Below are 26491 nucleotides of genomic sequence, written 5' to 3'. Positions count from 1 at the left end.
CAGCTAACCCTAACACTCACCGTGCTTTTTCCGGCTAAATTCAACCATCGCGTGTGGAAATGAGGGTTAGGGTCCAACAGTACGCCAAACGACTGGGTACATCCGTTCAGTTTGTCACCCTCAACTGTAAATATGTGTAGCTCTGGATTCATACACTTTTAAAGCGCGTTCCTTCGACGTACGAGTTTCTACCAAAGTACACAAAACGAAGCAAAAATGCCTGGGATATTTGACAGGCACTTGCGACCTTCCTTTAGAAAATGGACCGATCGTCGGGAAAATACTCTCCGTTTACCGAGCAGAATAAGCCTCAGAAGGTTGGTTCTACGAGTCTTAGACTGAAAGTCCTTGACATCTACTCACTACCTTCGCCATCTGTTTTATTTGTTTCCATTTCGACACCGAGGGGGTACTGGGGTGTATGCATAGAGTTGAGCCCGCGCTCCAAAATTTAAAAAAAAATTATTGGAGCCAAAATCAAAAAGCTTCGGAAAATGAAATACTCCTAGAGGAAATTCAAATCACAGAAAACGTGCCTGTCAAATTGGCGAAATGAAATAAAGGCCACAGGTCAAAACCCAGTTGAATGATGAACCCTCCACTCCCACAAGTGACCAAGACAGAACTTCTCCTTACAGTATGAATACAATATCAAGCAGGCAGGTGACGAGAATGGAGAAGAACATCGATCATGGGATTAGTAGTCGAGCCAATACCAAATTCTTTGAACTCACATCATAAGAGTTGTCTGGCAGATAGTAAGGACAATTACTAATCAGATCTTGGGAGTGAAAGGGTTTCATACATCGAGGTTGCACTGTCCGGTTTTAATGCCCGTATACTAGCACATGAGACATTTCTGCGATTTGATTGGCTTAGAGCAGTGGTGTTTCAGCTTCATTTAAGCCAAATACCTACATGTGAAAATTACAAACTAAACCCGGGTAGCGGTAGAGACGAATAACAGCATAATTTGTACCTGATGTTTGGCATGAATACCACTGGTGATATTTCAAAATTGCCTCAAATACCACTGGCCTAACAGCTGGTGAGACTACGCATAACAATTTCGAAATATCACTGCAGGCATTTAGGTCAAATATCACTAGAGATCATCCAATTACCTACACAAAGACAAAGGACAAAAGCACACACTCCTTTGAATATAAATTTGGGCACCAGTCTTTATTTTCAACAACAATACCAATGAATGTGTCAAAACTTTTCTTGTCTACTCCATTCGGTTAGGCAGTATTGTTTAGAGGGGGAAAAAATCTCCAGTCATCACTGCCTGCACACATTCAACCTTGATGGTGGCACTTGATAGCTACATCACACCAGCACAGTTCCTGCCCTTGCATGTCAGCTGCTGCAACTGAAGAAAAGAGAGAATTTTGCTCATCTGTTGACACTGATAGAAACATGAAATTGCACAGCAAAAAGTATGACAATTCCTTAAGGCCAGAGCTAGCTTCACACTGAATTCCTGCACTTTTTGAAGCAATAATAACCAATCCAAAGTGTCTGAATGAAATTCAGCTGCAAAGGAGGAATGAATTAATGTCAAGGGTTGATGTGATAATGATGGACGGAGTTAAAAGTTTCTGATGGCTGTCATTTCCATAGCGCTGGTCGCAGGCCTGCGGCAGACTGTTGAGGTGGTAGCCCCAGGTGCCCAGAAGGCCTGCGCGCGTAGCGCAATGGTGATCATGGCCTGTCAGGGGAACGACAGCCTCTTGTGTGTTCAGTGGGGGAAATGTTACGTAGACGGGTAAATGGATGGTATAATCCAGAAATCTAGTAATGTCATTGACCATATTTACCTGCAGGCGAGGCGATGTGACAGCTCTTAATAACCCTTTCACTACCGCAAATGACCTGGAGAGAGAATTTTTCCTAACGATATAAATACAATATGAACAGGGTGAGTGCTGAGAATCCAGAACATCATCTCAATTTGGGGACCATTGGTTGATGCCATACTAAATTCTACCAAGGAACTACCATCATAAGGATTGTATGGTTGACAGTGAGGAGAGGTGCAAATTTGATCTGGGAGCTAAAGGGTTACACTCAAGTGGTAAGGGACGTACAGGTGCAATCTGGTTTGAAGGGAATTTCATTCCTGTGCAAGCCCTGTCATTTCAAATGGCTGACAGATAACAATAATAATATTATCTCGGAGTGGGTGATCAATCATTATTCTCACGGATTTGATTTTATGAATTGACTGACCTTTTTTTTTCCCAGGGAAGGATTCAATTTGTACTTCACTTGGTCCTTGTTTCCCCTACAGGCAGGAAAGCAGGAAAATTCACATTGACATTCAATTTACAGCCTCCTTTTAATGAAGCCTTTCACTCCCTCCCAAGATCTCCATAGTAATTCTCCTTACTGTCAGCCATACAGTTCTGGTGACGTTGGCTTGGAGAATTTTCTATTGGATCAGCTTAAGTTCCCTTCATTTCTATTTTTCTTTGATCTCATCACTTGTCTGCTTGATATTGCACATTGTATATTGTATATTGGATATTGGATATTGGATATTGGATATTGTATTATCATTTCTACTATTATTAAATGAGATTGCTAAAAACATGAAATTTCTGCCAACAATGCCAATAGGCAGTGGAGAGAAGAGGTAGAGAGAGAGAGAGGCGATGGAATGGTCAGTGCAGGAGAGTGGAAGAAATGCTCACAAGTTGTAGCTGCAGAGGTGAAACTTTGAGGGGCTGTCGTTCCTAGACCGCTGGCCGGTTGGTGAGGGCAAACTGTTGAGGCCGGAGCCACAGGCTCCACCAGCGCTAGCGCGCGTCGCAAAGCGAGCAGCGGGGCTTGCCAGGGGAAAGGCAGGGCACTGTTTGTGCAGAGGTCAAGGAGGGACATAGACCAGCAGGTAGTAGAAGGATGTTTTTTTTTTCAATGGTCTGTTTTCAGTGGTGCACTTTGGGAACAATTGATTGTTATTCATACCTCAGTCACTGGGTGGATGTGCAGGTGCAGGTGCCTGTGCAGGACTTGGTCCTTGGTTGGCCTAGAGGAAAGAAAAGCAGGGGTCAAAAATTAGCATTGACATTTTTGATTTGAAACATGTAATATCATCATCATTATTATTATTATTATTATTATTATTATTATTATTATTATTATTATTCAGATTGCATTTCATGCATTTAACCCCTGGCCAGTAATTCTGGAAATGAAGAAAGGAAAGCCTGCCCTCTTACCACAGGTAGAGGGTTGTTTTGGGCATCATCATTGCAAAACTGTTCTAATTTGTACTCCTAACGATATCAATACAGCATCAACAGGATGAGTGCTGAGAATCCAGAACATCATCTCAATTTGGGGACCATTGGTTGATGCCATACTAAATTCTACCAAGTAGCTACCATCAAAAGGATTGTATGGTTGACAGTGAGGAGAGGTGCAAATTTGATATGGGAGCTAAAGGGTTAACCCTTGAACTCCTGTTAGTGTTTGACACTATATAACTCCCTATAATATCCATACATTATTCAGCAAACAGGTGGTGAGAATCATCAGACATATCAGGCACAAGTGGTTACCTTGATATATATATATATATATATATATCCAGCAGTGGATAACTCTTGTATTCCAGCACTGTTATTTCCCAGCCCCTCTTAGCTGTTCTCAGTTTCTCAGCAGAAGTTAAATGTTGTATTCCAGTACTGTTAATTTCCAGCCATAGACAGCCGTTCTGAGATTACCCGCAAGGAATAAATATTCTTTGGCAGTACTTACTTGTATTTTCCAGCTGGAGGTAACTGCTATGTCTAAGCACAATTCTTTTCTGGCCCCTCTTGGCTGATTGGAGTTTGCCTGCTCCAGTTGACTGTTATTTTCTGTAAAACAGAATAATATACATAAGGACCCAGGCATGAAGTGAAGAAACCTTCCTTGGAAACCTTGGAAACAACACAATGTTTTTAATTGCTCAGATCAAAACCAAAAAATTTTACTGTTTGTTAAAAACAATGTTATGCAATGTTAAATGTTACATAATGTTAAAAATATCAAGGCCAAAAGTAATTCTGAACACAAAATTTAATAAATTTGACAGCTGTGAAGTATATAGCATTGCTTATGAATGAGACAAGAACGTGCTTTTAACTTTCCATCATACCTGAATAATGTCTGGGTAAAAATTGAGCTCAAATGTAGTATTTTTAACTTATAAATCTACTCCTAGTAAGTGGCCCTGGCAAACTATCTTTACATGTCACTGCCAATAAAATAACCCTCCATCTTCATAAAGATCTAAGTAGGCTCTTAAGGCCTTCCTGTCATTTTTTTAAAGCATGGCCTCACAAACTTTTTCTGTTGGCTCCACCAATAAAAAACATTTAGGGAAAGTCAAATAATCAATACCACAACTAGTACTTAAATACTAAGTTAGCAATTGACTGAGACACCATTAGCACCACCATAGAAAAATGTAAGAACCCTCAACTGGCTGAGACTTGCATCATTCAGTTGCATACTATTCTTCCCATATACTGACTTTTTTGGCATGCAAAACACTCCAGTGGTAAGGGACGTACAGGTGCAATCTGGTCTGAAGGGAATTTCATTCCTGTGCAAGCCCTGTCATTTCAAATGGCTGACAGATAACAATAATAATATTATCTCGGATCTCGGAGTGGGTGATCAATCATTACTCTCACGGATCCGGTTTTATGAATTGACTGACCTTTTTTTTTTTTTCCAGGGAAGGATTCAATTTGTACTTCACTTGGTCCTTGTATTCCCTACAGGCAGGAAAGCAGGAAAATTCACATTGACATTCAATTTACAGCCTCCTTTTAATGAAGCCTTTCACTCCCTCCCAAGATCTCCAGAGTAATTCTCCTTACTGTCAGCCATACAGTTCTGGTGATGTTGGCTTGGAGAATTTGCTATTGGATCAGCTTAAGTTCCCTTCATTTCTATTTTTCTTTGATCTCATCACTTGTCTGCATGATATTGCATATTGTATATTGTACATTGGATATTGGATATTGTATATTGGATATTGTATATTGGATATCGTATATTGTATATTGTATATTGGATATTGCATATTGTATTATCATTTCTACTATTATTAAATGAGATTGCTATCATATCAGGGGTGATTTTGTAATGAGAACTTAGAGGCTGCCCACTCTTGGGGTTAAAGGGTTAAGATTTTTTCTTTCATTAATGTATTGCAAACTGTACATAACTGGTAGAGCAGATCCTATTTAATGGTTCAGAGATGACCTTTCTACAAGTAACTGGAGTTGAGGCAATGGAAGGTATTATTGCATGCTCAGTGTATTGTAGCAGAGTATTGAAAAGTTTGCTGTTTCTGAATTCCAGCAGTGGATAACTCTTGTATTCCAGCACTGTTATTTCCCAGCCCCTCTCAGCTGTTCTCAGTTTCTCAGCAGGAGTTAACTGTTGTATTCCAGTACTGTTAATATTTCCAGCCCTAGACAGCCGTTCTGAGATTACCGGCAAGGAATAAATATTCTTTGGCAGTACTTACTTGTATTTTCCAGCTGGAGGTAACTGCTATTTCTAAGCACAATTCTTTTCTGGCCCCTCTAGGCTGATTGGAGTTTTCCTGCTCAAGTTGACTGTTATTTTCTGTAAAACAGAATAATATACATAAGGACCCAGGCATGAAGTGAAGAAACCTTCCTTGGAAACCTTGGAAAATAGACTATGTTTTTAACTGCCAACTTGGACGTGTACAAACAGGCAAAACAAACAAAGAGACAGACAAACAGACAAACACTCGCTCGTCGCTCGAGTCAGGAGGACGCTCGTCCCCTGCGGCTGAAAGCCCTGTATTTGCGAACAGAGAGAAAAATCTACGGACGGAAAAGGCTTTCGATTCTCTTGCGAGTTGCTTCGTTCTCAGAGTCGATCGACTGCTGGTTTTTTTGCACTCGCGCGTTCGTCCACGTGTGCGCCACGAATCGAGTCGAAATCGAAGCGGCTTCGCAGACGAGGTGCGAAATCTTCCAAACGAACGAACGAACAAACGAACGAACGAACGAATATTGCGCAAAGAGAAGAAGGTTGAAATCGACTCGCCCGCAGTCGAAAAGCCTTCGTTAAGTTGTGGGAGTGAACTCAATTCAGATAATATATACAGCCACTAGAGAGTCTCCAAATAGGTGCTCTCCTCGCACAACGAATCATTCTTTGCACAGGGTTACCTTGAACGCAGCAACATCGCAACTTCGAAACCTCGGGGATGGAAGGTGTGTGATGCCATATTCCCACTGCCTCCGATTTTGCGGAGGCGAAACGAAAAGACATGTCTCTCTAGCTCGCAGGGCCAGCTAGTCGAGTCACCTAATGCGCGTGCGCGCGCGCCTTGGGGAGGGGGGGAGGGGGGGAGGGGGGAGGGGGGGGGACATTTGGCGCTAGGCCGATATGGCCGGCCAACTAGCCAATCAAATAATAATAAATAATAATGATAAACTATATTTACGCGCTTCCTATTACTACCGATAAGCATGCATTTGGTTTTGTCCAAATTTAAAGTCATTTTTTTTTTTTTCCGTGTGTGTGTGTGTGTGTTCCTTTTAACGATAAAAATGCTTTCGGGAAATAAAAACGTATAGTAGTGATCAGCTCTACGCGCAATATATTTGAAGAACTTTCCGTCCATCGGACGCAAAATTCATTCTCTTTGGAAGTCGACGGGGTGAAATTTTCATTGAATTAATTCCTTGCCGTCCCACGTTGACCAAAGTACAAGGGGAGAGACGCGCTAGTTCCCACACATTGCTTTCAGTTCGAGTCACGTCGTGTGTAAGAAGTCACGTACCTGGGAAGGCAGGAAGTGGCCAGGGCTATCAATCATTTATTGTGTACGCGCAGAACCTGCGCGAACACAATAGAGACCTCCACTTCCGGTGCCATTTTTGGAAACTTGCAGCTATGTTGTCATGAAGGCACGAAACGCGAGGAATGGCGAGCGCGTCGTTTGTTGAAGTGAATAAGTCACGACACCTGACCTAATACATCGTCGATTTTCAATCTCTCATCAAATAATCGTCCTCGAGTGTTCGTAGCTTCTCTCTTTTCTGTTTTAGCTTGCTGGAATTCGCTCGAGGGTCCTAAACTTTGATCCTAAATATCTGCGTAACCACCATAGCCAGATCGCAGCACTCATGTATATACGTCGAAGGTGCATACCAGACAGTAACAACAGGTGGCTGTGGTTTCTCCAGCCAGAAGATCCCACTGAAGAAGAAGAGATCGACAGGACTGTCTTCCAATAGGAGGTACCTAGCTGTAAAACAAATTTTCAGTCAGACTGTAAGCTTTTCACTTGGATGTTCATTTTGGAGTTCGAGATGATCAATGTCAACGTCTCTCACAGACTGTGGATAGATATTCAAGCTATGAGGACATTAGTTTTTTCTGTGACAATGGTTTTACTCAATTTTGAAATTCAACCAGGTTGCATGTTCATTTTAGAGTTCAACACAGGCCAGTGTGTTCTGAAGAAATGAATGTTTTTTTTGCGACAATCGTGAGAGGTGGTTTCAGTCAATTTTATAACAAGATGATCAATGTCAAAGTCTGTCGCAAACTGTGGATAAATATTCAAGCTAGGGCAGTGGTGTTTTTCTGAGGAAATTGGTCTTTTCTGTGACAGTGGTGAGATGGTTTTACTCGATTTTGAAATTCAACCAGCATGTTCATTTCAGAGTTCAACACAGGCCAGTGTGTTCCGTAAATGTTGTGTTTGCAAGATTTTTTTTTTTTTAAGTTCCTCACAAGCCGTTGATGATAATATTCAAGCTAAGGCGGTCGTGTTTTTGTGAGCAAACTAATTTTTTTCTGTGACAAAGGTGACAGATAGTTTAGCTCGATTTTGAAATTTGACCAGCGTGTTCATTTTGGAATTCAACACATTTAAAATAAAATTGAGTTGATGGTTGAGAAAATGTGTACTCGTTCTCTGCTATAATAAGTTATTTTTAATAACCGCCACAAAAGGGAAGCAGGTCGCTGTGCCCACAAAGATGAGAACATTCAAAAGTGTCTCCTTTAACTCTAGTCACCACGATCGCTATAAATGCAGCTTTCCTTACCAAGCTGTCAACCAATTGCGATAAAATGGTCTTTTGTTTTCACCTTCATTTCACTAAAGAGGTTTGCAGTTCAGAGAAAGGAATTGAACAACAATTAGACTGCCGACAAAACTCTGAACAGACAAATTCAACCTCTTTTTCCAATTGTCAGTCCGAGATCTCTCTTTGGGGCACTTTGCCAAATTTCGCCCTCCATATTGAAATGAAAATAGATCCTCGTTAAGAAAAGCAGTGCATTATAGGCTTAGGGTTAGGGTTAGGGTTAGGGTTAGGGTTAGGGTTAGGGTTAGGGTTAGGGTTAGGGTTTAGGGTTAGGGTTAGGGTTAGGGTTAGGGTTAGGGTCCAACAGTACGCCAAACGACTGGGTACATCCGTTCAGTTTGTCACCCTCAACTGTAAATATGTGTAGCTCTGGATTCATACACTTTTAAAGCGCGTTCCTTCGACGTACGAGTTTCTACCAAAGTACACAAAACGAAGCAAAAATGCCTGGGATATTTGACAGGCACTTGCGACCTCCCTTTAGAAAATGGACCGATCGTCGGGAAAATACTCTCCGTTTACCGAGCAGAATAAGCCTCAGAAGGTTGGTTCTACGAGTCTTAGACTGAAAGTCCTTGACATCTACTCACTACCTTCGCCATCTGTTTTGTCTGTTTCCATTTCGACACCGAGGGGGTACTGGGGTGTATGCATAGAGTTGAGCCCGCGCTCCAAAATTTAAAAAAAAATTATTGGAGCCAAAATCAAAAAGCTTCGGACAATGAAATACTCCTAGAGCAAATTCAAATCACAGAAAACGTGCCTGTCAAATTGGCGAAATGAAATAAATATGAACCCTCCACTCCCACAAGTGACCAAGACAGAACTTCTCCTTACAGTATGAATACAATATCAAGCAGGCAGGTGACGAGAATGGAGAAGAACATCGATCATGGGATTAGTAGTTGAGCCAATACCAAATTCTTTGAACTCACATCATAAGAGTTGTCTGGCAGATAGTAAGGACAATTACTAATCAGATCTTGGGAGTGAAAGGGTTTCATACATCGAGGTTGCACTGTCCGGTTTTAATGCCCGTATACTAGCACATGAGACATTTCTGCGATTTGATTGGCTTAGAGCAGTGGTGTTTCAGCTTAATTTAAGCCAAATACCTACATGTGAAAATTACAAACTAAACCCGGGTAGCGGTAGAGACGAATAACAGCATAATTTGTACCTGATGTTTGGCATGAATACCACTGGTGATATTTCAAAATTGCCTCAAATGCCACCGGCCTAACAGCTGGTGAGACTACGCATAACAATTTCGAAATATCACTGCAGGCATTTAGGTCAAATATCACTAGAGATCATCCAATTACCTACACAAAGACAAAGGACAAAAGCACACACTCCTTTGAATATAAATTTGGGCACCAGTCTTTATTTTCAACAACAATACCAATGAATGTGTCAAAACTTTTCTTGTCTACTCCATTCGGTTAGGCAGTATTGTTTAGAGGGGGAAAAAATCTCCAGTCATCACTGCCTGCACACATTCAACCTTGATGGTGGCACTTGATAGCTACATCACACCAGCACAGTTCCTGCCCTTGCATGTCAGCTGCTGCAACTGAAGAAAAGAGAGAATTTTGCTCATCTGTTGACACTGATAGAAACATGAAATTGCACAGCAAAAAGTATGACAATTCCTTAAGGCCAGAGCTAGCTTCACACTGAATTCCTGCACTTTTTGAAGCAATAATAACCAATCCAAAGTGTCTGAATGAAATTCAGCTGCAAAGGAGGAATGAATTAATGTCAAGGGTTGATGTGATAATGATGGACGGAGTTAAAAGTTTCTGATGGCTGTCATTTCCATAGCGCTGGTCGCAGGCCTGCGGCAGACTGTTGAGGTGGTAGCCCCAGGTGCCCAGAAGGCCTGCGCGCGTAGCGCAATGGTGATCATGGCCTGTCAGGGGAACGACAGCCTCTTGTGTGTTCAGTGGGGGAAATGTTACGTAGACGGGTAAATGGATGGTATAATCCAGAAATCTAGTAATGTCATTGACCATATTTACCTGCAGGCGAGGCGATGTGACAGCTCTTAATAACCCTTTCACTACCGCAAATGACCTGGAGAGAGAATTTTTCCTAACGATATAAATACAATATGAACAGGGTGAGTGCTGAGAATCCAGAACATCATCTCAATTTGGGGACCATTGGTTGATGCCATACTAAATTCTACCAAGGAACTACCATCATAAGGATTGTATGGTTGACAGTGAGGAGAGGTGCAAATTTGATCTGGGAGCTAAAGGGTTACACTCAAGTGGTAAGGGACGTACAGGTGCAATCTGGTTTGAAGGGAATTTCATTCCTGTGCAAGCCCTGTCATTTCAAATGGCTGACAGATAACAATAATAATATTATCTCGGAGTGGGTGATCAATCATTATTCTCACGGATTTGATTTTATGAATTGACTGACCTTTTTTTTTCCCAGGGAAGGATTCAATTTGTACTTCACTTGGTCCTTGTTTCCCCTACAGGCAGGAAAGCAGGAAAATTCACATTGACATTCAATTTACAGCCTCCTTTTAATGAAGCCTTTCACTCCCTCCCAAGATCTCCATAGTAATTCTCCTTACTGTCAGCCATACAGTTCTGGTGACGTTGGCTTGGAGAATTTTCTATTGGATCAGCTTAAGTTCCCTTCATTTCTATTTTTCTTTGATCTCATCACTTGTCTGCTTGATATTGCACATTGTATATTGTATATTGGATATTGGATATTGGATATTGGATATTGTATTATCATTTCTACTATTATTAAATGAGATTGCTAAAAACATGAAATTTCTGCCAACAATGCCAATAGGCAGTGGAGAGAAGAGGTAGAGAGAGAGAGAGGCGATGGAATGGTCAGTGCAGGAGAGTGGAAGAAATGCTCACAAGTTGTAGCTGCAGAGGTGAAACTTTGAGGGGCTGTCGTTCCTAGACCGCTGGCCGGTTGGTGAGGGCAAACTGTTGAGGCCGGAGCCACAGGCTCCACCAGCGCTAGCGCGCGTCGCAAAGCGAGCAGCGGGGCTTGCCAGGGGAAAGGCAGGGCACTGTTTGTGCAGAGGTCAAGGAGGGACATAGACCAGCAGGTAGTAGAAGGATGTTTTTTCTTTCAATGGTCTGTTTTCAGTGGTGCACTTTGGGAACAATTGATTGTTATTCATACCTCAGTCACTGGGTGGATTTGCAGGTGCAGGTGCCTGTACAGGACTTGGTCCTTGGTTGGCCTAGAGGAAAGAAAAGCAGGGGTCAAAAATTAGCATTGACATTTTTGATTTGAAACATGTAATATCATCATTATTATTATTATTATTATTATTATTATTATTATTATTATTCAGATTGCATTTCATGCATTTAACCCCTGGCCAGTAATTCTGGAAATGAAGAAAGGAAAGCCTGCCCTCTTACCACAGGTAGAGGGTTGTTTTGGGCATCATCATTGCAAAACTGTTCTAATTTGTACTCCTAACGATATCAATACAGCATCAACAGGATGAGTGCTGAGAATCCAGAACATCATCTCAATTTGGGGACCATTGGTTGATGCCATACTAAATTCTACCAAGTAGCTACCATCAAAAGGATTGTATGGTTGACAGTGAGGAGAGGTGCAAATTTGATATGGGAGCTAAAGGGTTAACCCTTGAACTCCTGTTAGTGTTTGACACTATATAACTCCCTATAATATCCATACATTATTCAGCAAACAGGTGGTGAGAATCATCAGACATATCAGGCACAAGTGGTTACCTTGATATACATATATATATATATATAGCCACTTTCCCAGGCAAGGATTGGATTTGTACTTCACTGGAGGAATGTGCATGACTTGGTCCTCGGGCCGGGAGAAGTCACATGTCGATCACCTCTGGCAGTTTGAGGGTGAAATGAAATGAAATGGCACAGCAAGACACTGACTCTTTTGGCATGCAAAACACTCAAGCGGAGACCTCTCGGGTCTTTCTTTCTTTCTTTTTTTGGATGCCACCCACCGTGAGAGAGAGAGAGAGTAACCCTGATGCAGATCATCCGATGAATCAGTAGGTAGATGAAAGTTGTTTCTCACCAATTTAAAAAAGTTGTGTGCAAAATAAATACAGACATCAGTACAATATCTAGGAGGTACTTAGGTACACGATACATCATCATTTTTATTATTGGACGAATCTATTTAACAAACAGATATGAACGAACCATGAATTAACCCTTTAACTCCCAGATCAAACTTGTAATTCTTTTGACTGCCAACCATACAATTCTTATCATGTGAGTCCGGAGAATTTAGTATTAGATCCACTAATTATCCACAAAATCCACATTTTTCTCTCTTCTCGTCACCTAGATGGTCGATATTGTGTGGATGATGTAAGGAGAAACTCTGTGTCGGTCACTCACTTCTGTGTTGGTTGGAGTTGAAGGGTTAAATATAAAAGTTGCATTGCACTGTCTAACCCTAAGCAAGCAAAAAAAAAAAAAAAACCCAACACATCAAGTGTCAACCCCAAGCAACTAGTTCCCACACAAAACTCTGAGGACATTCTTACAAAAAGTCTTAAAATCTCTTGCTTTAACCGGCCTTTGACTCCCAAGATCTGATTGGCTGCCACATAATTGTAAATAAGTGACAAGAATTTGGTGTTAGATCAAGATCACCACTTCTACTCGATAAGGTTGAGTTTTCTCCTGACCTGTCTGCCAGATAATGTTTAGATATTAATTACAGGGAGAAGTTACATGTGAATCACTCTTGGGAGTCAAAAAAGGGTTAAAGCCTCAGAATTGGCCAAGGAAGAACCTTCCCAGATTTCTACATCTAGTTAGCAGCCCATGCAGCTAGCTAGCTAGCTAGCTAGCTAGCCTCTACAATCTACACTTGTAAAGAATTGAGAAAATTTAAACAAGCTGGCCAAACCAGTAATCTCAATACTCACTCGTAAAGAAAGAATCGAGAGATTTCAACAAGGTGGCCAAACCCAAAAGAAAAGGTTCATTGCACTTGCATTATTTTCATGCTCATGCAGACAACATTCAGACAACCTGTGTCGGTGAAACAAAACACTTTGGACTTTCGTCAAGGAGTAAGTGACGCGTTTTCAAAAAAACTGATAACAATTTCAACCTTCCACTTCTACCATCCGACACTGCACCCCGAATGTCAAATATAAAATCAACTGGGAACTGGAAATCTGCAAATTCTTCATCTGGCAACGGCCATAGCAGAATCACTTGGATTGGAGACTCAGTGTCTTACTCTTCAGTAACTACCAGTGAGTGTCTGGGCTGAGGGGGGAAAAAAAAAAAAGAAAAGAGGATCGGAGAGCCACATTACTTCTCACTACAGCGAGAAAGTCAAATGGTCTGCAAAGGCTTCGAACAAAGAGCAGAGTGCCATCGGCATGACTTTATTCAGCAACCAGAACGCAAATTATTGTTTCTGAACTGTTACCACGATCGATCTTGTATTTTTTCACGACAAAAGAGGTCCCTTTGGATGCCGTGTCAATGTTCCATTCACTTACAGTGAGAGCATTTGACTTATCAGCAGTTAGAATATATGGCATGGCAGATTGTAACTCTGTCATAATAGATAATAGATGATAGCTGACTTACCGGAGCTGAGCTGCTCTCTCTCAGGCTCGATCAACCCAAAGACGACTATCCCTCCGACCGGAACCCATGCTATCATAGCAGCTACATCACGGTGCCCGGTACCGACGACAGTCGTGCCGTTTATAGCTACTATACGATCTCCGACGCAGATCCCGGGAGCTTCGTGCGCAATGCTTCCTGGATCGATACCTTCGATGAGTGCACAACCCGAACTATCATTTGTTATGTGAAGACCCAAGGATGGGCCTGCTTTAGACACTGTCACAGTTTTGCGTTCTCCTTTAACAGGTGCAGACGTGAAGCCATCAGCTCCAGTTTGCCCTCCGAGTAACCCTTCCGTGACCATTCCGCATGCAGTTAGCGTGGACATAAGACAAGATCTGATGGAAAGAAATGTAAATTCTCAGGTCAACTCAATTCAGATAATGTATACAGCCACTAGAGAGTCTCGAAATAAGTGCTCTCCTCGCCCAACGAATCATTCTTTGCACAGGGTTACCTTGAACACAGCAACATCGCAACTTCGAAACCTCGGGGATGGAAGGTGTGTGATGCCACATTCCCACTGCCTCCGATTTCGTGGAGGCGAAACGAAAAGACATGTCTGTCTAGCTCGCAGGGCTAGCTAGTCGAGTCACCTAATGCGCGTGCGCGCGCGCCTTGGGGAGGGGGGGAGGGGGGAGGGGGGGACATTTGGCGCTAGGCCGAGATGGCCGGCCAACTAGCCAATCAAATAATAATAAATAAAATCATCATAAGCTTTATTTACGTGTCAAATAAGATAGCAGTTTCCCACTAGGTAAGCACACCTAAACTAAACTCATCTGATCTATATAAAACTATGCGTTAAAAATTTATTGGAATATGATAAAAGAGCTCTTCCCATATAAAACTACCCTACCCCGAAAATAGTAGACCCCACGTTTATAATACCCCACCCTGTATAATAAGATGATAACCTTCATATGATGAGATAATAAGATGATAATAATTACAATAATATGATCTTGATAGTATTTAAAATATTTAAGATTGACGTTCTTGTACCCTCTCTACTTTTCTAGAATCACTAGCTTTGCAACAATTCCATACAGTACCACAGTAAGTTAAATAAGGCAGAATAGCAGCCTTAAAAAGTTGTAATTTAGCCTTGGCTGGGATTAACTTCCTTAATCTATTAGTTACACCCAGCCTTTGACTGCTTCCTTTTTTTTTCTTTTTTTTTTTAATTTTTTTTTTTTTTTAACAGATGTTACTTACGCGATCAGAAAAATGTAAATTATCATCAATATTTACACCCAATAACTTAGAATAGAATTATATGATTTAATGGCTGTTCCGTTAACATTTAGCTCTAACTGTTCATCATTTAGTCTACCTCCTTTCGATATCATTGATCCATATTTATCAAAGTTCCCTTTGAACCGTCACATGTTTCGACGCGCGAGCTGTGGGCAAATAATTAATTCGTGTGCGGGCAAGTCCGAATCGGCCCGGACGTGCGTGGGCAAGTTTGAATCGGGGAAAAATCACCATTCGTGGCCGGTTTTTGCCTGTCGGGTGTGTTGCTTTTGTGACGGACGGCTTCAAATGAAATAATTCCGGGTGCAAAAAAAAACAAAAACAAAATCAAAACAAGAAAACAAGAAAACAAGAAAGCAAGAAAACAGGACAGGACCGAACAGAACAGCAAAAGCCAGACAAATTCAAATTCACACACTTTTTATTATTTATCTGACAGCTAGAAATCTCTCTGGCGGCTTCCAAAAGTCCAACAACAATAGCGAAGAAAAGGGATCTTCTTAGAGTTCTCGTTCTGTTTTTTTTTTTCTCCTCTTTGTCCTTTTGCTTTGTCCTTTTTTTTTTTTTGAGGTCAGGATCCCCGCTCCCCGCCCATGACTGCCTTGTGTATCTCGCGCACGCTGGTCAGCAGTCGCATGGCGTAGGGACTGCCTTTGGCAGCAGCCACCTTCACAGCGACTAGCGACTCTCTCGACTCCACCCACTGCTCACCGTCCAAGTCTGGGGCATAGTTAGAACCTCCGGTGTGCCTGTACCATAGAAGGAGGGCTTGGCCTTCCGGCAGGAAAGCTTGAACACGCCCCAGGAAAATCGAAGGCTTCTGTAGGGTGCTGTCCTCGGCCACGAGTCCCACAAAGTCGCCCACGTCGATCTCCGGCTCCGAGATCTCTGGCAGCTGGAGAGACCTGGTCATGGGCCCGGCCACAAGCTCCTCTTCTTCGGCCTTGCGCCTGGCCAGATCTAATGCCGGGGTCTTCTTCTGGTTTGCCGTGCGTCGGTCGTAAGTGTGCTGGGCCTGCTCTCGGGAGTGCCGGAGACAAGCAGCAAGGCTGTCTTTCATCTGATCGTCGCATCCGCTGCAGATAGACAGAGGGAGAACGACAAAAAGAAAAACGTATCAAACGGTTATCAGCGATGTGGCTATGCCGGCGTTTTAAAGCAACAGATTCCAAAATTCGCGGGGAACGAACGAAGGAAGGAAGGAAGGAAGGAAGGACGTGACTTGCAGTTCAATAGCCATGTCGACCTACCTCTGGGAATATGCCCAGGTTACGAAAGATGACCTTAGTCCGCATACCGCCACCTTGCTTCCGGTCAGGAGTTCGAACATTTTCTGTAAACGTGTTGTGAACGACGTGCTCGAGTACGGTGCACCCTTGGAATTCTGAAATGAAATAGGTCAGAGTCAAAATGATCTGCTGCTGCACAGCAGTGGGCCCAGTTGTTCAAAGGCCGATTAGCTCTAACCCAGGGTTAAATTTTAATCCAGCTTTCTTTATTTCTTTGTTCAAAAGTCTTTTGGGGAAAGTTTTCACTATTCTTTTTAGAACATGCAATGATCAAATTGCAAGCAAAAAGATTTGAACTGAATTTTCTCTTAAAGTTTTCAGACCTGAAATCAAATTTCACACTAACCCCGGGTTACTTTAACCCAGCTTTGAACAACCAGGGCCTGTGGTGACTGTGACCCACGGCCAGTGTTTTCAAAGAGTCCTCTTCGGCCCAAAAATCCCTAACCAGTTAGCTAGTTTCAAGCGAGTGCTACTTCACCCGGCGACGGCATGAGTTGGACAATTTTGCCTTGCCGAGCCCGGCAATTTTAGCCCGCGCTAGCTAGCTGGCTATAAGACGGGGAACCCTATACTTACCAGAAACAGGTAGTTGCTGCACAGCGTCGGATTAAGCACCTTTCTGAATTCTGATACAAACTGTATGAACAGCCTGCAGAGTTGGCTGTCTGCCTGCGGGGAGAGAGAGAGAGAGAGAGAGAGAGAGAGAGAGAGAGAGAGAGAGAGAGAGAGAGACTGTTATTAAAGTGTGCTCAGAACTCTTGTTAATTTCCGTACTCTGCTCGTGTCAGTCGTTCAGTCGTGACAAGAATTACCTGTATGGGAATAGTTTCAGGCCCGCTCTGCTTGCAGGTTTTGAACCTTCCGAGGTGTAGCACGATGCCGTCGCCATCTGTCTTGATCAAGGCCACGTTTCTGTCACGATAGTGCGCTTTCTGAAACGGTTCTTCCAGTTGGCTTTCCAAGACCAACTCCATCGTCCTGATTTCTAGGCCCCTGCTGGGCGGGAGGTGGGTGTACAGTGACAAAAGCAGCAGGTCGCGGGCCTCCTGAGCGCGTTGCTGTCTGCCCTTGGCCAATTCAAACCGGCACCGCTGGGCTTCCCTAGCTAGGAGGACTTGTTCCCTTAAGAGAAAGCGGGGACCAGTGTTCTTTAATATCTTTAGAAACGATTCATTCCTACAAATTGAAACTGTACTTCTTGCATTTATTTTCAAGCATTTCAACTCTGAATGCAGTCGTCTACTCAAAAGGGCAGGCAGGCAGGCAGGCAGGCAGGCAGGCAGGCAGGCAGGCAGGCAGGCAGGCAGGCAGGCAGGCAGGCAGGCAGGCAGGAACTGTAGACCTCGAGGACAAGCGTTCACAAAACACGATTCTGACTATTTTTAAATTTTTTACCTTTTCCCGATTGATCATCCAAGATGTTTAAAAGACAGACACGTTTTGTTTCCGTTTTGTTTCCGTTTTGTTTTGTTTCTGTTTTGTTTTACACTAACTAACTAGCACACTTACCAATCCAGCCACTTGCTTTGCGCTTTGAGATCTTCGACTGCGGTCGCCCTCTCCAGATCCCCCTGCTTCTGAAGTACAGTGGCCGTTCTTCTGAGCTGGGAGATAATGCGGATACCTTCGAATTGTGGCCCCAATCCCCGATAGCAATACTTCAGTGGGTACAGCAGACTGCTCGCGTGCACGCTTAGGGTCGCAGGACTCAAGTTCCTCTCCTCCTGATGTAGAGACGAGATGGCAACGTGTCGTAAATGTCTTTTAGCAGATCAAATGATAATCTACAATCATCTGTCGTTGTCGTTGCAACGTGCAACGTTCTAAAACAACCTCGATACCCACCTTCAGATAGTCTAGGTATCCTTCGATAAGATCCCCGCGATGGAAGTCTTGGACTGAAGGCGACTCTCCGGGCCGGATTCGCTGAACGTATCCAAGATAACCTACAATATACAATATACAATATACAATATTTATTTGCCATATACGACATTTACACATGGAAAAAAAAAAAAAAAATGAAGAAAATTGATGACAGAAAATAAATGGCGAGAAAACCTGAAAGAAACCACGAGGCTTATAACAAGTCAGGCTTTCTCACTTAAAATAACTAATCTTATATTAGAATTACAATATGGACTTATGGTAATTAACTTTGACCGCGCACACGTACACACACACACACACACGCACACGCATATTAAGTAAGTTAGTTAAGAATTACTGCCTTACAGAAGCTAATACTTAGAGAGAAGAAATTCCTTAAGCTTTCTTTTAAAAAAAGGGGAGGAGGGAGAACTGGTTATGTCAGAATTTAACGAATTATAAAAGTTTGGACCTTGAAAGTAAATTGAAAACTTCCTGGTGTTCGTTCTGCACAGTGGCAAACGGAAGGACTGAGCATTCCTAGTATTATAATTGTGGATTTGACTATTCAGTAAAAAAAAGTTATTGAATTTGGAAGGGAGTGTAGAGTTCTCGAATGAAAACATAAAAGTACCTAATTGAAACGAATGGATATCATGAAATTTTAAGAGTTTAAGTTCCTTTAAAATAGGGCCAGTATGGGCAATGTATGTAGAATTGCTTACTATTCTTAACGCACGTTTCTGTAAGGTTACAATTCTTTGAAGGTTTGACTTATAGGTACCAGCCCAAGCTGAATTGCAATAATACAAATATGGAAGGATCATAGAATTGTATAAAGTACGAAGGGAGTGAGTAGAGAGAAAAAACCTAGATTTATGAATAATACCTATAGATTTGGATAATTTATTTGCTGTTAAGGATATATGCGATTTCCAGGTCAAATTGTCATCTAATAAAACACCCAAAAACATGGTCTCAGAAACACGAAGAATAGGCTGCTCGTTTATGAAAACTTGAAATTCAAAGGATTGCTTCTTTTGCCAAGGCTTGAATACCATAAAATTAGTCTTGGCTAAATTCAAGGAGAGCCGCTTTGCTGCAAACCAGGTTGACAATTTGTTTAATTCTCTATTTAATGTGTTAATTAGGTAAACAGGGTCATTATGGGAGATAAATAAGTTTGTATCATCAGCAAACAAGATTGCATCAAGCAGGGAAGCATTGTTCAAATCATTAACATACAGGATAAAAAATAAGGGACCAAGAATAGAACCTTGAGGCACCCCACAGGGAATCCCCTGTGGGGCAGATCTAACGTTATTAACCTGAGGATAGATGGCCGAGAAACATGAAAAGAGGACCAGAAAATTGGAGCGCGTTCCATTCCTCTGTTTGCTTATCTGGTTTGCCTTTCTTTCTCTTCTTTTTTTTTTTTTGTTTTTTTTGTTTTTTTGTTTTTTTGTTTTTTTTTTGTGTGCTCCATCACCGAAAATGCCACGAGCGATGCAACTAGCAAATAATGTAAAATGCGGAGCCGCCATACTCACACAGGATGCGTTCCAAGGCTTTGTCGAACGTGCTCGCGGCGAGCATCTGTCCGTGCCTCTCCAGCGCATGAGGCCTTGTGAAAAAAGACTTGGTCTCCTGCATGAACCATTGCAGATCTGGTGGGAGATCTGTGAGGCGCAGCGCGTAGGCCGACCTCTTGGGAGGAAGGGGGGCTACGGGAACCTGCTGTGGGGTTTCCTCGGCACGATCATGCCCTGGCTTCTCCTCACGATCGGGTGTGCTCGTTGTGACGGGTGGCGGTATTTCCAGCCGTGCGGCGGGCATGGGTTGACCGTGATGAGATGTGGCCGCCTTCGGGAACCTTTGCAGATGTGGTGGGAAGTCTGTAAGAGGCGGCACGTGATGCGCCACCCTCTTCGGAGGCTGTGGTAAGGTTTCCTCCACACGATCGTCTCCGTGCTGCTGGTCGTCGTGGGCGTGGGGTATGCCGGTGGTGACGGGCGGCGCTAGTTGCGGCCTTGTTGCCGCGAGCACGTGTTGACCGTGGTGACGTGCGGTTTTCTCCCTGGACCTTTTCAGCTTCGGCGGGAGATCTGTGAGACGCGGCACGTGATAGGCCGCCCTCTTCGGAGAAAGGGCGGCTACGGGAGGCTGTCGTGGTGCTTCCTCTGCGCCACCACCTGGTTGAAGCTGCTCGTCACCGTCGTCGTCGGATACTACTGCGCTTATTGCAACGGGTGGCGGTTGTTGAGATGCGGTCTTCTTCCTGGACCTTTGCTTAGGGTTTGCGGGCGGGAGATCTGTTAGACGCGGCGCGTGGGATGCCCTCTTGGGAGAGAGGGCGGCCACGGGAGGCTCTTGTGGGGCTTCGTCTCCACCATCGTCTTCTCCGCGCTCCTCGTCGTCCGATACTAGGTTTATTGCAACGGGTGGCGGTGATTCTGGCCTTGCTGCGGGCGTGGGCTCGCCGGCGGGATCAGTTTCTTCCTGGTCGCTAGAGTCGAGAGAACAACTATCCATGGATTCGGCCGACGGGCTCGGATAGCGGGGGCTGTCGTCGCCGTCGACCGAGCAGTCAGCGTAGCTTTGATCTTCACCTCCCCCCTCGATATCGCTCATCGTGTCAGTATTCCACAACAGTCACACGCTTACCAAATTCCACTTTCAAAAGAAAAAAATTTAAAAAAAAAAAAAAAAATAAAAAAAAAAATAGATGAAATAAGATGAACACGAATTAAAACAGAACAAAAAGACTTTGCGATGTTGTCTAGGTACTACCATCACTGATGCTTACGGCCACCTAAAAATCGAATTCGTGAGATCTCGAGACGCGGTTAACGAGGTGTTTGGGTCGAGATTGAACATTAACCAAGCCAGACCAGACCAGAGTTGACCGTTGACGCGAATGTCTCGTCTTGCGAGTAAAGCAGGGTCAATCCAAAAAAGAAAGAAAAAAAAAAAAAAACAGCAAACAAAAAGACAAAAACTGGGTACGGTACAGACGATACAAACGGCGTTCAAGCACAAAAGTTTCGGTACAACAAAACGACAAGAATTTGCTGGCTGGGTGTTCACTCGCATCTGAGACAATTTTGGCCTTTAAATCTCGAATCCATTGAAAATTCCGACAAATGCCACAAGAAAGATCAGTTTGCATACTCTCGCCCAATGCTGATAAAACGGAGTTACAGAGCCGGTAACTCACCTATCGGTCCCGCCTGTGCCCTGGGCTTCGACAAAGGAAAATGCGAGCGTTAGGGACGCCAAACTCGCTTTTGGCATATGCGCGCGGTGACGCTGAAAGGTCCGATCCGAGACGATTTTGGCCTTTAAATCTCGAATCCATCGAAAATTCCGACAAATGCCACAAGAAAGATCAGTTTGCATACTTTCTCTCAATGATGAAAAACGCAGTTACAGAGCCGGTAACTCACCTGTCGGTCCCGCCTGTGCCCTGGGCTTCGATCAACGAAAATGCGACCGTTGGGGACGCCAAACTCGCTTTTGGCATATGGGCGCGGTGACGCTGAAAGGTCCGATTACAAAACCAAACAGACAAGTGTAAACAAACAGACAAGCATTGCAACTATGTTCGTATCTACGATCACTCTGAGTAACGACCAAATTAACCGACAATCGATTCAATAAAAACGAGCCATCTGCTCCATGTGGATTGTGCTACCTTATTAGGCGTAGACATTGACAGCAAATTGTCATTTAATGAACATGTTGAGAAAGTATGTAAAAAGTTGGCCTCTAGAATCGCAATATTGCGTAAGATCCGAGCGTGTCTACCCCTTAAACAGCGACTTCAGTTTTATAATAGCATTATTCGCCCCGTTATGTCTTACGCTAACGTTGTTTGGGCAAATTGCGATAAAGAGCGGCACGCGTTATTTGTCATGCCGATCGCATGACACCATCAGTTGCTTTGTTTAACAAGCTAGGTTGGATCCCGTTTTATGAGCAACCTAAGATTGATAAATGCACAATAATGTATAAGCGAATTAATGGGACTTTGCCGAATTATCTAAATGAACAGGAGGACGCTCTTTCGCTGTTTCGGCAACAAGACTGTGGAACAGTACACCAATTGAAATTAGGAAACTAAATTCTGTAGCATGTTTTAAAAAGAACATGTTTGCCAATATTTTTAAGGAACAACAACTTTTGCATCATTTCGTAATTTAATAATTTATTTTTTATCTTATAATTGAATCCTGTCATATTTTATATTTTAACTGTATATATATATATTTTAGCTTACAGTATTTTAGATTGTAAATAGTTGTGAGGGCCACAAGTTTATTAGCCTTTGGCTATTAAGTGCCACCCTCTTTAAATAAAGGCTTTATTATTATTATTATTATTATTATTATTATTATGTCTTTACCACTAAGTGACGCCGACACGAGTCGCGCCGCAGCGCACCTCTAGCACAAATAATAAAAATAATAATAATAATAATAATAATAATAATAATAATAATAATAATAGCGTATGTCTGTTTGTGGTTATAATAATCATCTTTATTGAGGAAACTTTCAGAAAAAAAGATATGGTTTTCAAAGAGGACCTCAAAACTAGATATATCTAGTAAAAACAACAACTACTCACTACCTTCGCCATCTCTTTTGTCTGTTTCCATTTCGACACCGAGGGGGTACTGGGGTTGAGCCCGCGCTCCAAAATTTAAAAAAAAATTATTGGAGCCAAAATCAAAAAGCTTCGGACAATGAAATACTCCTAGAGGAAATTCAAATCACAGAAAACGTGCCTGTCAAATTGGCGAAATGAAATAAAGGCCACAGGTCAAAACCCAGTAGAATGATGAACCCTCCACTCCCACAAGTGACCAAGACAGAACTTCTCCTTACAGTATGAATACAATATCAAGCAGGCAGGTGACGAGAATGGAGAAGAACATCGATCGTGGGATTAGTAGTTGAGCCAATACCAAATTCTTTGAACTCACATCGTAAGAGTTGTCTGGCAGATAGTAAGGACAATTACTAATCAGATCTTGGGAGTGAAAGGGTTTCATACATCGAGGTTGCACTGTCCGGTTTTAATGCCCGTATACTAGCACATGAGACATTTCTGCGATTTGATTGGCTTAGAGCAGTGGTGTTTCAGCTTAATTTAAGCCAAATACCTACATGTGAAAATTACAAACTAAACCCGGGTAGCGGTAGAGACGAATAACAGCATAATTTGTACCTGATGTTTGGCATGAATACCACTGGCGATATTTCAAAATTGCCTCAAATGCCACCGGCCTAACAGCTGGTGAGACTACGCATAACAATTTCGAAATATCACTGCAGGCATTTAGGTCAAATATCGCTAGAGATCATCCAATTACCTACACAAAGACAAAGGACAAAACCACACACTCCTTTGAATATAAATTTGGGCACCAGTCTTTATTTTCAACAACAATACCAATGAATGTGTCAAAACTTTTCTTGTCTACTCCATTCGGTTAGGCAGTATTGTTTAGAGGGGGAAAAAATCTCCAGTCATCACTGCCTGCACACATTCAACCTTGATGGTGGCACTTGATAGCTACATCACACCAGCACAGTTCCTGCCCTTGCATGTCAGCTGCTGCAACTGAAGAAAAGAGAGAATTTTGCTCATCTGTTGACACTGATAGAAACATGAAATTGCACAGCAAAAAGTATGAAAATTCCTTAAAGCCCCAGCTAGCTTCACACTGAACTCCTGCACTTTTTGAAGCAATAATAACCAATCCAAAGTGTCTGAATGAAATTCAGCTGCAAAGGAGGAATGAATTAATGTCAAGGGTTCCTGTCATTTTTTTAAAGCATGGCCTCACAAACTTTTCCCGTTGGCTCCACCAATAAAAAACATTTAGGGAAAGTCAAATAATCAATACCACAACTAGTACTTAAATACTAAGTTAGCAATTGACTGAGACACCATTAGCACCACCATAAAAAAATGTAAGAACCCTCAACTGGCTGAAACTTGCATCATTCAGTTGCATACTATTCTTCCCATATACTGACTAAGTATTCTTTGGCAGTACTTACTTGTATTTTCCAGCTGGAGGTAACTGCTATGTCTAGGCACAATTCTTTTCTGGCCCCTCTTGGCTGATTGGAGTTTGCCTGCTCCAGTTGACTGTTATTTTCTGTAAAACAGAATAATATACATAAGGACCCAGGCATGAAGTGAAGAAACCTTCCTTGGAAACCTTGGAAACAACACAATGTTTTTAATTGCTCAGATCAAAACCAAAAAAGTTTACTGTTTGTTAAAAACAATGTTATGCAATGTTAAATGTTACATAATGTTAAAAACATCAAGGCCAAAAGTAATTCTGAACACAAAATTTAATAAATTTGACAGCTGTGAAGTATATAGCATTGCTTATGAATGAGACAAGAACGTGCTTTTAAATTTCCATCATACCTGAATAATGTCTGCGTAAAAATTGAGCTCAAATGTAGTATTTTTAACTTACAAATCTACTCCTAGTAAGTGGCCCTGGCAAACTATCTTTACATGTCACTGCCAATAAAATAACCCTCCATCTTCATAAAGATCTAAGTAGGCTCTTAAGGCCTTCCTGTCATTTTTTCAAAGCATGGCCTCACAAACTTTTTCCGTTGGCTCCACCAATAAAAAACATTTAGGGAAAGTCAAATAATCAATACCACAACTAGTACTTAAATACTAAGTTAGCAATTGACTGAGACACCATTAGCACCACCATAAAAAAATGTAAGAACCCTCAACTGGCTGAAACTTGCATCATTCAGTTGCATACTATTCTTCCCATATACTGACTAAGTATTCTTTGGCAGTACTTACTTGTATTTTCCAGCTGGAGGTAACTGCTATGTCTAAGCACAATTCTTTTCTGGCCCCTCTTGGCTGATTGGAGTTTGCCTGCTCCAGTTGACTGTTATTTTCTGTAAAACAGAATAATATACATGAGGACCCAGGCATGAAGTGAAGAAACCTTCCTTGGAAACCTTGGAAACAACACAATGTTTTTAATGGCTCAGATCAAAACCAAAAAAGTTTACTGTTTGTTAAAAACAATGTTATGCAATGTTAAATGTTACATAATGTTAAAAACATCAAGGCCAAAAGTAATTCTGAACACAAAATTTAATAAATTTGACAGCTGTGAAGTATATAGCATTGCTTATGAATGAGACAAGAACGTGCTTTTAAATTTCCATCATACCTGAATAATGTCTGCGTAAAAATTGAGCTCAAATGTAGTATTTTTAACTTATAAATCTACTCCTAGTAAGTGGCCCTGGCAAACTATCTTTACATGTCACTGCCAATAAAATAACCCTCCATCTTCATAAAGATCTAAGTAGGCTCTTAAGGCCTTCCTGTCATTTTTTTAAAGCATGGCCTCACAAACTTTTTCCGTTGGCTCCACCAATAAAAAAGCATTTAGGGAAAGTCAAATAATCAATACCACAACTAGTACTTAAATACTAAGTTAGCAATTGACTGAGACACCATTAGCACCACCATAAAAAGATGTAAGAACCCTCAACTGGCTGAAACTTGCATCATTCAGTTGCATACTATTCTTCCCATATACTGACTAAGTATTCTTTGGCAGTACTTACTTGTATTTTCCAGCTGGAGGTAACTGCTATGTCTAAGCACAATTCTTTTCTGGCCCCTCTTGGCTGATTGGAGTTTGCCTGCTCCAGTCGACTGTTATTTTCTGTAAAACAGAATAATATACATAAGGACCCAGGCATGAAGTGCAGAAACCTTCCTTGGAAACCTTGGAAACAACACAATGTTTTTAATAGCTCAGATCAAAACCAAAAAATTTTACTGTTTGTTAAAAACAATGTCATGCAATGTTAAATGTTACATAATGTTAAAAATATCAAGGCCAAAAGTAATTCTGAACACAAAATTTAATAAATTTGACAGCTGTGAAGTATATAGCATTGCTTATAAATGAGACAAGAACGTGCTTTTAAATTTCCATCATACCTGAATAATGTCTGCGTAAAAATTGAGCTCAAATGTAGTATTTTTAACTTATAAATCTACTCCTAGTAAGTGGCCCTGGCAAACTATCTTTACATGTCACTGCCAATAAAATAACCCTCCATCTTCATAAAGATCTAAGTAGGCTCTTAAGGCCTTCCTGTCATTTTTTTAAAGCATGGCCTCACAAACTTTTTCCGTTGGCTCCACCAATAAAAAGCATTTAGGGAAAGTC

The 26491-nt window shown here is 42.0% G+C and overlaps 3 protein-coding genes and 1 long non-coding RNA gene across 23 annotated transcripts; all 4 read right to left on the bottom strand.

The window, feature by feature from the left end:
* Positions 1-1158: 1158 nt before the first annotated feature.
* On the bottom strand, positions 1159-6356 carry LOC149041898 (uncharacterized). Of its 4 annotated transcripts, none has more exons than XR_016179197.1 (8): positions 6216-6356; positions 5537-5637; positions 4718-4775; positions 3769-3869; positions 2974-3034; positions 2236-2290; positions 1824-1896; positions 1159-1375 (listed from the first exon to the last, which is right to left on the bottom strand). XR_016179197.1 is itself a non-coding variant. In XM_089180594.1 (5 exons), the coding sequence occupies exons 1-5, from the start codon at positions 6316-6318 to the stop codon at positions 2975-2977; spliced, it is 423 nt and encodes a 140-aa protein (XP_089036720.1). In that variant the 5' UTR covers positions 6319-6356; the 3' UTR covers positions 2833-2974. The 4 variants fall into 4 exon arrangements, 1 of the variants encoding a protein (XP_089036720.1); XR_016179198.1 differs by having other exon boundaries at positions 1824-1878; XM_089180594.1 differs by lacking the exons at positions 1159-1375; positions 1824-1896; positions 2236-2290 and having other exon boundaries at positions 2833-3034.
* Positions 6357-9509: 3153 nt separating this feature from the next.
* Positions 9510-14431, bottom strand: LOC149041897 (PDZ domain-containing protein GIPC3-like). 17 transcript variants are annotated; one of them, XR_016179189.1, is made up of 7 exons: positions 14274-14431; positions 13775-14154; positions 11912-13444; positions 11325-11385; positions 10587-10641; positions 10175-10247; positions 9510-9726 (listed from the first exon to the last, which is right to left on the bottom strand). XR_016179189.1 is itself a non-coding variant. In XM_089180593.1 (3 exons), exons 1-3 carry the CDS (start codon positions 14288-14290, stop codon positions 11330-11332), a joined length of 453 nt encoding a protein of 150 aa, XP_089036719.1. In that variant the 5' UTR covers positions 14291-14431; the 3' UTR covers positions 11324-11329. The 17 variants fall into 17 exon arrangements, 1 of the variants encoding a protein (XP_089036719.1); XR_016179190.1 differs by having other exon boundaries at positions 10175-10229; XR_016179193.1 differs by having other exon boundaries at positions 13096-13444.
* Positions 14432-15479: 1048 nt separating this feature from the next.
* Positions 15480-21014, bottom strand: LOC149041896 (uncharacterized). Its single transcript, XM_089180591.1, has 7 exons — positions 19788-21014; positions 18214-18314; positions 17878-18092; positions 17181-17490; positions 16945-17037; positions 16327-16460; positions 15480-16152 (listed from the first exon to the last, which is right to left on the bottom strand). Exons 1-7 carry the CDS (start codon positions 20866-20868, stop codon positions 15648-15650), a joined length of 2439 nt encoding a protein of 812 aa, XP_089036717.1. The 5' UTR covers positions 20869-21014; the 3' UTR covers positions 15480-15647.
* Positions 21015-23648: 2634 nt separating this feature from the next.
* Positions 23649-25224, bottom strand: LOC149041895 (uncharacterized). The gene is made up of 3 exons (XR_016179201.1): positions 25093-25224; positions 24309-24409; positions 23649-23865 (listed from the first exon to the last, which is right to left on the bottom strand). It is a non-coding gene; the product is annotated as an uncharacterized LOC149041895 (long non-coding RNA).
* Between the last annotated feature and the right edge of the window lie 1267 nt (positions 25225-26491).

The sequence above is a fragment of the Pocillopora damicornis genome, chromosome 8, assembly GCF_964200805.1.
Source record: "Pocillopora damicornis chromosome 8, jaPocDami1.2, whole genome shotgun sequence".
In the NCBI taxonomy this organism is placed as follows: Eukaryota; Metazoa; Cnidaria; class Anthozoa; order Scleractinia; family Pocilloporidae; genus Pocillopora; species Pocillopora damicornis.
This window is presented reverse-complemented; position numbering and strand designations above follow the sequence as displayed.